This window comes from Rhododendron vialii, chromosome 1a (genome assembly GCF_030253575.1).
Source record: "Rhododendron vialii isolate Sample 1 chromosome 1a, ASM3025357v1".
NCBI classification, from domain to species: domain Eukaryota; kingdom Viridiplantae; phylum Streptophyta; class Magnoliopsida; order Ericales; family Ericaceae; genus Rhododendron; species Rhododendron vialii.
The window spans coordinates 31,072,407-31,081,228 of NC_080557.1; the positions used below are offsets into that span (position 1 = coordinate 31,072,407).

The 8,822-nt window shown below is 39.1% G+C and overlaps 1 protein-coding gene across 1 annotated transcript; it reads right to left on the reverse strand.

The window, feature by feature from the left end:
• Window positions 1-2,098: 2,098 nt before the first annotated feature.
• LOC131323443 (uncharacterized) lies at window positions 2,099-8,073 on the reverse strand. Its single transcript, XM_058355245.1, has 6 exons — window positions 8,024-8,073; window positions 7,603-7,765; window positions 5,515-5,637; window positions 4,098-4,193; window positions 3,407-3,522; window positions 2,099-2,215 (listed from the first exon to the last, which is right to left on the reverse strand). The coding sequence occupies exons 2-5, from the start codon at window positions 7,645-7,647 to the stop codon at window positions 3,415-3,417; spliced, it is 372 nt and encodes a 123-aa protein (XP_058211228.1). The 5' UTR covers window positions 7,648-7,765; window positions 8,024-8,073; the 3' UTR covers window positions 2,099-2,215; window positions 3,407-3,414.
• Window positions 8,074-8,822: the final 749 nt, after the last annotated feature.

Genomic DNA, 8,822 nt, shown 5'->3' on the forward strand with positions numbered 1-8,822 from the left:
TACTGTTCATAACAACTCTAGGAGCAGGGAGGGAAGGACCGCCTCAAGGTCCACAAAAAGGAGTAAATCCCATCGAAGGGAAGAGTCGGTTGCACACTCAAAAAGTGTGCACTATAGCGAAGATGTCCTCGATAAAAAGAGGCAGGAAATCGAGGAGCGTGCTCGTTTGATCAAGAAACGAAAGCACGAGATCCCGGAGTTAGAGAGGATTCGAGAACACCCAGAGGACTCTGGACTTTCACAGAGAAATTCCGGGGGAGACAGGTATGATATGGTGAAATATAGAAAGGCTCATTCACGAGGAAAAAGGAGCAGAAGCAGAAGTCCCACCCTAAGGCGACATAGAGATTCTCCACGAAAAAAGAGGAGTTGGAGTAAGAGCCGAACACTAGAACGTCGAAGGGTTTCTTCAAGAAGAAGGAGGAGCAGGGGCTGAAGTTCTACCCCTGAGAAGGAAGGGACCAGAAAACATCATAGGGACAGGTACGAGAGACCTGATTCCGATTGGGAAAAGACTAGACCCAACAAGTCAAAGGGACAAGAAGATGAAACCATGACTGTACGAGAAGTAGCACGGAAGGCACTCAGGAATATTGCATCCTCCCCCTTTGCAAGAAAGTTACAGCAGGCTAGGTTGCCGGGCAGGGTGAAACACAGAACGTTCATCCTCTACGAGACAGATGTTGATCCCGTGGCACATATACAGCACTACCAGCATGCAATGTTTATGCATGAAGGGGATGATGCAATTATGTGCAAGATGTTCCCATCGAGTTTGGGGAAGGTAGCTTTGTCTTGGTTCCATAAATTGGGTCCATGCTCCATCCGAACATGGGTGCAGTTGGCCGAATAATTCACTGCTCGATTTTTGACGAGCAGAAGAGCTCTAAAGACTTTTGAGAGCCTCTCCTTTATGAAGCAAGGAGAGGATGAGCCGATCAGGAACTATGCAAAGAAGTATTGGGAGACTTTCAACGAGATTGAAGGTTGCAATGAGGAGTACGCAAAAGCCACATTCAAGACCGGGTTGCCAGTTCGGGGTGAGCTGCGTAAATCATTGAACATGAGTCCAGTAGGAACACTAGCAAAGTTAATGGAACGGATAGAGCAGCATGCCAGGAACGAGGATGGCATACTCCAGGAAGACGACAAGGTGGTTGCCGAGCAAGTCAAGGAGCTTGCGAAGAAAGCAGATAAGCCAAAGCCCAAAACCTAACGAGAGAGGAAAGACTATGGGCAGGCTAAGAAAGAGCCATACAAGGATAAACAAGTTCCTGATCCTAAATCTTTCTTTTCTATTACCACGGTTTGGAAAGAGCCCATTTATAGGATTCTTTATCAAATAAAGAATCAGTCTTACTTCAAATGGCCCCCAAGTCTAGGTGGAGATAAAAATACAAAACGCGCTACGAATCAGCCACTACGCCAAATTAAGCTTTTTACGGCATTTCATAAATGCCGGTAAAGGCTAAATTAATGCCGGTAATAGTATTGCCAGCGTTTGTTGACAAAAGTGAAAAATGCCGTCTAGGTAAGTGTTGGTAATACAAAAACGGCATTTGTACAAATGCCGGAAATAAAACCGGCGTTTGTTGTTGGTTTTCCCGGCATGTCGAAAATACCGGAAAAAGAATAGCCGAATATACATTTATTGCTGACGTTTGGTGCAAATGCCGGGAAAGGTTGTATTACCGGTATTTTATAAGTGCCGTAGTTCTTATCACTTTTACTGGCATTTTTCAAATGCCATTTTTATATCTTGGTATATTCTTTTCATTGCTTTTACTGGCATTTGTAAACCGCCGCTAAAAGGGGGTTTTTTTTTTTTTTCAGTTTGTTAAAACATGATTTTCACTACATTTCCTGTTATATTTCCTGCATACAAAATTGTAATTGCCCATAACAAAGTTCAACTACCAAAATCCAAGTTCCATATATAAGCAAATTGGACATCTTAAAAGACAATTCTCAAAGTAACAAAAAATAACAATGCAGAGAATGCCAATGTGAAACTCAAACCCAAAGTGTCAATTACAATTTCCAATTGCATGTGTATCTCCAGAAACAAAAGATCATACTAACCAAAGCAACACAAAGACCCAAAACATGCTTTTGGTTGCGAATCTCCAAAATGAAAGACCAACACAGTTGTCATAATTAGGAAGATTTTCCATCATTTCCATTTCATGTGCATGCTCGTCTACATCCTATCAACCTACAAATGCAAGAAACAATTACACGATTATACGTTAGTGTGTATATATATAATATTAATATAGCCCACGACATCCTACACATTTAGTAAGTTTAAAGGAAAGATACAAGACACATGCATCAAACATATCACACTATAATGGATAAATGCAAGAAACTAAGCTCTGTCATTTATGACGAAGAAAATAACAAAAACTTAAATTGGCTCGTGATAACTATGTATATGAAAATTTCAAGTTAAGTGATCATGATTAACAAATGGAATATCAAAATATCAAACAATACCCGTATGGCCTTAGCGAATGACATTAACTAGTTGCATTAAGTTGGTGTGCCTCAGAGTCTCTAACAAAAAAATCTCTTATGTTGGTTAGAATTTAGAAGTTATGATTGAAGTACCAACAAACCAATGTGATCGTCGGGGACACGTCAAATGTAAAATGGGTACCCAACGTGTCCTAGAATATCTACACTGTGTCTCAGAAAAAGAAATATAGTAAAGATGAACAAGTACTAAGCCATGTTCGACATGTGTTTGGAGAGTCATATCATGTCCGTAGCCGTCACACGTATCGTACATCAACAGTTGAGTCCGGTAGCAAGAAAAGAGCAGATTTTAGTAACACAACATCATCAAGAGCACCAAAACACAGCATGTAACATTCCCATTCAAAAATCGAAACAACATGGAGAGTCCACAGCACCTTTAATCCCTTTAGGCCCATGCACACTACCAAATCCATAAATGAAATAATCCAAAGAAGACAAGACTCTAAGCAGAAATGGGAATCCTATGATCACCTACTAAATCTGGCCATAGTCGCTCGACATTTCAAATGGGAATCCTATGATCAACCACCTGCCCAACCACTATGATCATCCATCTGAAACTCGCTTTCATTCTGTAGAACATGAAAGGACATACAGGAAATATAGAACTCCAAAACTGCCACTATTAATGACAAACAACTTGGGAGGCGCAAGTGTTCGTTTGATGCTCATATCTCAACCAGGACATTCTTTTCTATTTTTGGATGCATCACCTCAAGTTAGAAGGTCTAGATTCCCGAGTTTTTGACATTCCATGACTAGTTTCATGTCCATTCATACTTAAAACCATCATGTGAACTAAACCCCTTTACACAAAAATCTAATAGAACAATGAAATTGTTAAGGAGAAAAAAAAATGTACCTCCGGAGTCATGAAATCCATTTGGATTCCATCAGTCTCTTTGCAGAGTTGAGGGGAATATCCTTTTCAATGTCATCCAACATCAAAGGAATTGACTCACCCGATGCATCAAGAACCTAGAAACAGAACACATTTACTCATCTACTTTTTACATGGACTCCACATAACAGGTTGAGACACTGATTTGAAAGTTTCCTAAACGTTAAAGTCTAACAAGGCCTCAAGACCAATACTTAAACGATAACAATACCATATACCAAGAAGGTTAATGACTGGTGATTATATCATGCAGAGAGTTCTATCATATAATGTTATCCTCGAATTTCATCTCCACTTACGGAATATGATGTGGAGCTTTAACAGGACAACTTTTTGAAATGGTACTTGCTTTCATATTGAGATAGCTCATAGCCTCCAATAACAAATTAGTCTAGAGAACTACTATTCAGTACTCTAGCCCCATCAATTTTTCCCAAAACACCAATTTAAGTAAATTACTCCTATCCAAAAATGCCATTATCTTCAACAAAATTCTAAACCTATTGTTTCTCTACACTTAACAATTTATACAAATTACATTAAAAACAAAAACAAGCACATATCAAATCGTAACCCAGTAATCTTATAAACCAAAAACAAAGGAATGCAACTCCAACTACCCGTTATAGCATTTCCAAAGAAATCTTCTAACTTGGTTTGATGAATACAACATCTCGTCATTTTGTTGGTCAGAGTTGTTGATATTAGAAACATGTTCTGGGCCATATGACTGCCCAAATCCATTCTCCTTAAGCATACCACAAAAAATGCCATCTTAAACTTATATTCCAAGAAAAAAAAAGCATGATTGAATGACAAGAAATGGGTTAAAGTTATGAAACCAGAATCTACCTGTCCACAGGTACCAACGTTGTCGCGCTAAACTTTTATGCTTCACTAGTTACAAGATGAAAGACAAAAAATGAAAAGAAACATTTAAGGCAAGAACCAATTTGCACACTCAAAAGCTCTTCCCAAGCTTCCATAAATGCTTCTTTTGTGCAAGCGAAGCCATATCCAGGCAAATCAACCAAGTTGAGCTTTGGTCCATGGTTGAAAAAATTAATAGTATGCAGAAGAATGTCACGGATTGTTTCAGGAAAGCTCACGAGTTTAAACAAAGTTGATATACCAAACACCACGAGGGAAACAATTACAAACCAAGTGCCTGCAAATGCAATCTCAGGAAGATCAGGGGCGGGAATGACGAAGAAATGTTTGCAGCGGAAAAAAATGTAAATTTATTCCAAATACTTGCCATGAATAGTGAGTAGAGAACCACTTATCAACTGAAATGGATAGGGAGCACTAAATCACTAACATTCTCTCCAAATCAATAGTATTTGAAACACCAAATTAGAATACTCAACGCGCAGTCATCAACGTAGACAGGATAAACTTAACATCAACCATAAAAAGATGAACAACTCAAATGGAATTGGCCTCAGAATGTTCCAGCGTCATGCTAAGTAATTGAATATAAGAACTTTGAGCATAGTGCTACAAACGCAAAGTTTATCTACACCAATCTAAACACAGAAAAAAAAGAGTGTGATTTCTAGTTGAGATTTGTATGTGTATCACCAGAGTTAGCTTCCACTGCCTTGGTTACAAATATATATAAAGCCTGGTGTCTATCTCTAATGGGGTTAGCCAAAATTGAATTTTAACAGCAATGACAGAAAAACTGCTTCACATTTAGTCATATTTTCCTTCACACCAATTAAAAAACAGAATTGGTTGTCAAATGGATAGCCGCCACTTGACAAACAATTCTTTGAACAAACTAATGGGACGGCAAGGTAATCTGTAAGCCAATATCAGCGTTCCTTAAGGTTGCAGATCCCAAACACAATCACTTTTAAACCTAACCCAATATTGATGTTTCTTAAAGGAAAGGTCATGGTAACAGCATAAATTTGTGTCGGTGTTTTAAGTTTTAACACTTCAGATTTCAGAACACCCAATCCCATTTTGTCACTAAATTAACCAATAACCCGCGAAAAATAAAGGGAAAGAAATTGCAGGAATGGTAAAAAACTTTGTGAACACATAAAACAAATAAATACCGGTTCCTCAATTCGCGCTCTTTCTATGCTTGTTGTAGAAGAGGGGATGTTATCCAAAGGAGCAAAAAGCTCATTGTTGTAACATGCTCTGCGTAGCTCAATCAAGTGCCTACAGCCCAAGAACTATAGATGGAATTGCCAAGAACCATTAAAGAGAAAAAAGAGTAACCAATAAGTCAAAATCAAAGGCAACCCCTTCCACTGATCCACAAAGACCCCTTCAGCTTCTGTGATTAATTATGCTAAACAATCTCCTATATTGACCAATTGTATGAGAAACCAAGCAAAGATAGATGCACAAAGCAACCAAGCGATTTCATACTAGTTTCAGTTGAAGGTTATTCCTTGGATTCATGACCAGCATAAACCAACAAAACCAGAGCTAATCACTTATATGCAAGCGGGAACAGTGAACACTTATTAATACTTATTTTTTTCCCCAAAAAACCGTTATAGTTGATATAGGGCCTACCCAATGAAGCCAAAAGGATAACCAAACAGATAGAAACTTAACTGTTCTATTACACAATTTATCAAATACTTGGAAGGCTTCTGAAATAACTTAGTTTAAAAGCAAAAAAAACAATTCAAATTCGAGTCAAATTAGAAGCAAAACATGCCAACAAACAAAGGGTTATACTATAAAGCACTGTACCTCTATATAATCTGGAAGAAACATGGTGCTAATCAAATTTTCTGTTGTATAAAGTTATAAGGGAGAGTGATTTTAAAAGCGCATGAAGCGCGCGCTATAGCACGAGGCGCAGCGCAGCGCAAGGTTTGCGCTTCAGAACTGTGGGCTATAGCGCAGAACACAAAAGCGCAAGAAAGGCGCTGAGGCGCGCTCTATAGCACGAGGTGCCAAAGCACTGAGGCGCGCGCCTTTTGCTCTGAGGTAAAAATTGATCTCACGTTTGCGATGCACTGAATAATTTCTTGCTTTAAATCAATGGGAGCCCTATTCAATCGACAAACTAGATCGAGCAGCAGCCTCTTGTACGATTCAGAGTCTCGGACGATGGGCAGCAGCAGCTTCACCTTCTCCGATCTCCCTCTCCCTCTCTGATTGTCTTCTCCAGTCTTCAGGTAACATCTACTACTACTACTACTTCTTCTTCTTCTTCTTCTTCTTCTTCTTCTTCTTCCTCCTCCTCCTCCTCCTTTTCCTCCTCTCACCATCCCACGACTGCTGCTGCTTCTCTTCTTTTTCTTCTTCCTCCTCCTTCTCCTCCTCTCGCCTTCTTTTTCCTCCTTTTCTTTCTATTTTCATCGACTATCCAGGATGGCAGGACCCTTTTTTTTTTCTTTTCTTTTTCTAGTCATAACCCCCTTTTCTTTTTTTCTTTTTCTAGTCACGCTCACCTGCTTTGTTTCTAGCTCTGTTTATAGTATTTGTGCAGTTTGTTGTATTTATTTGTACTTGTTATTTATAGATGACATCTGAAAATTCTAATAAAAAGGACCCTGGTTGGAAGTATTATGAAAAGGTTGATCCACACAATAATTAATAATGCCTATGCATGCCTCTAGATTTAATTGCCTTTAATCCTTTTGTTATGTCTCTAAGGCTAAACATTATTATGTTAGCTTTTCATGGATGATATGTTATGTTTAGTGTTTGGTACTTTCGTTTAACCATTGACATGTTATGTTTTATGACATTTGAAAGTTTTACAAGTGTTTGTTTGTGTTGAAAACTAGTTCTAATAAAATTTGTCTCGTTGCGAAGAATTATTTTTCTTGCGTTTCGCATCAATAAAGCGCGCGCTACGTCTTGCGCCTTGCGCTAAAGCCCCAAGGGACTGTTGCGCCTTAGTGCGCCTTTCGCCATTTAAAACATTGAGACTTTCCATTAAATTTTTCTAAAATGCAATTATCAAAGGGAGTAAACAAGGAATACCCTTCACAAGTAGTAATCAGTCTCTAAAGTGCTAATTTCTCCATCTATCACGTAGCACAACAGGTTCCATGAAGAAAATTGGGCTTACATTCATTCCCATCTATCTACCCACAGATCTCTAAATGCAACTTTGATGCATATGTAGAATATATACAAGTATAATGTATAAATGAGACACACACACATACATATTTCGTAGTGATCCTTATGGAACGAGGTCGCCGATAGCTCATTCCCAATCCAGAAATTCACAGCCTTAGGGAAACAACCCTAGCCTTCACTGGCCCACCCAACGTGGGCCTCGCAATCTCCCGCAAGCCCCAAGTAGTCTGTCCGAAAGCAGTCATTCTTCTGTTGCATGTACGCAATGAACTTCAAATTCATAGAGGAAGAGGAAGGGATTCCCTTTGTTTACCGAAAAAAAAAAAACTGACGACATCTCTAAACGAAAGTGAAATCTCAAAACCCATAACCCTTAATAGAGAGGGGATTTGAGGTTTAGAGAGATCGAAACCCAAAACTTGATCCAAACCGAACTCTGTGCCTGTGTGTGCTCCGAATCGCGTCACGACCACACAGAGATATCAATGAGGAAGAAATCGTGTGTACTTGTGATGACGGTGAGAGATCGACGACATACCAGTGAGAAATCGACGACGTGCATTGGTTGAAAGTGGGGGCAAGGACAGAGCCTTTGAAATTGAGCTTGACCTTCCAAGAAAAGGAGGGAAAGGGCCCTGTTGCATCTAGCTTCTTACAAGGAACAGCTGATGAAAAGCTACAACAAGAATGTCCACCCACGAAAGTTTGGTGCTGGAGATCTTGTGCTTCGAAAGGTGCTCAGCAATACCAAGGTGGCCAACCAGGATAAGTTGGGGGCCAATTGGGAAGGCCCATATCGAGTTACCGAAATTGTGGGCATAGGAGCCTATAGACTGGCAGACCTAGATGGGAACCCGTTGCCAAAACCCTAGAATGTCCATAATTTGAGAAAGTTTGTTTGAAAGACTTCGGTTTGACTTTTCATTCTGTTTTAGGTTGCACATTGTGACTGTGTGGGAATTACGAATAAAATTATCATGTTTTTTATTCTTTAGTTGCAAGGGGTACGAATAACGCCCCATTGAGTTATTATCAGTTCATGAATAAATATTTTAATTATGAATTTTTTCCACTTCCTCCTTTTGTTTAAATACAGAGCTAGCAAATTATACACCGCCTTTCCTCGCTTCGTATTGGGAAGCAGAGGAGTGTAGTATGAATTACGAGCAAATTCAAAACTTGACAAAGTACGAATATACTTGGTTTTTTTGTCTAGGTACGAATAAATCTAGAATGCCAATAATTCTGCCAAATATGAATACATTTGGATAGTAATCTAAGTACGAATACACTTGGTCATAATTCC

Coding starts and splice junctions, on each gene's coding strand:
- LOC131323443 (XM_058355245.1), bottom strand. CDS start 7,647: ATGAGCTATCGGCGACCTCGTTCCATAAGGATCACTACGAAATAT. Junction 5,638..7,602: donor TAAGGATCACTACGAAATAT/GTATGTGTGTGT, acceptor TTCCATCTATAG/TTCTTGGGCTGTAGGCACTT. Junction 4,194..5,514: donor GAGCGCGAATTGAGGAACCG/GTATTTATTTGT, acceptor GGTATGCTTAAG/GAGAATGGATTTGGGCAGTC.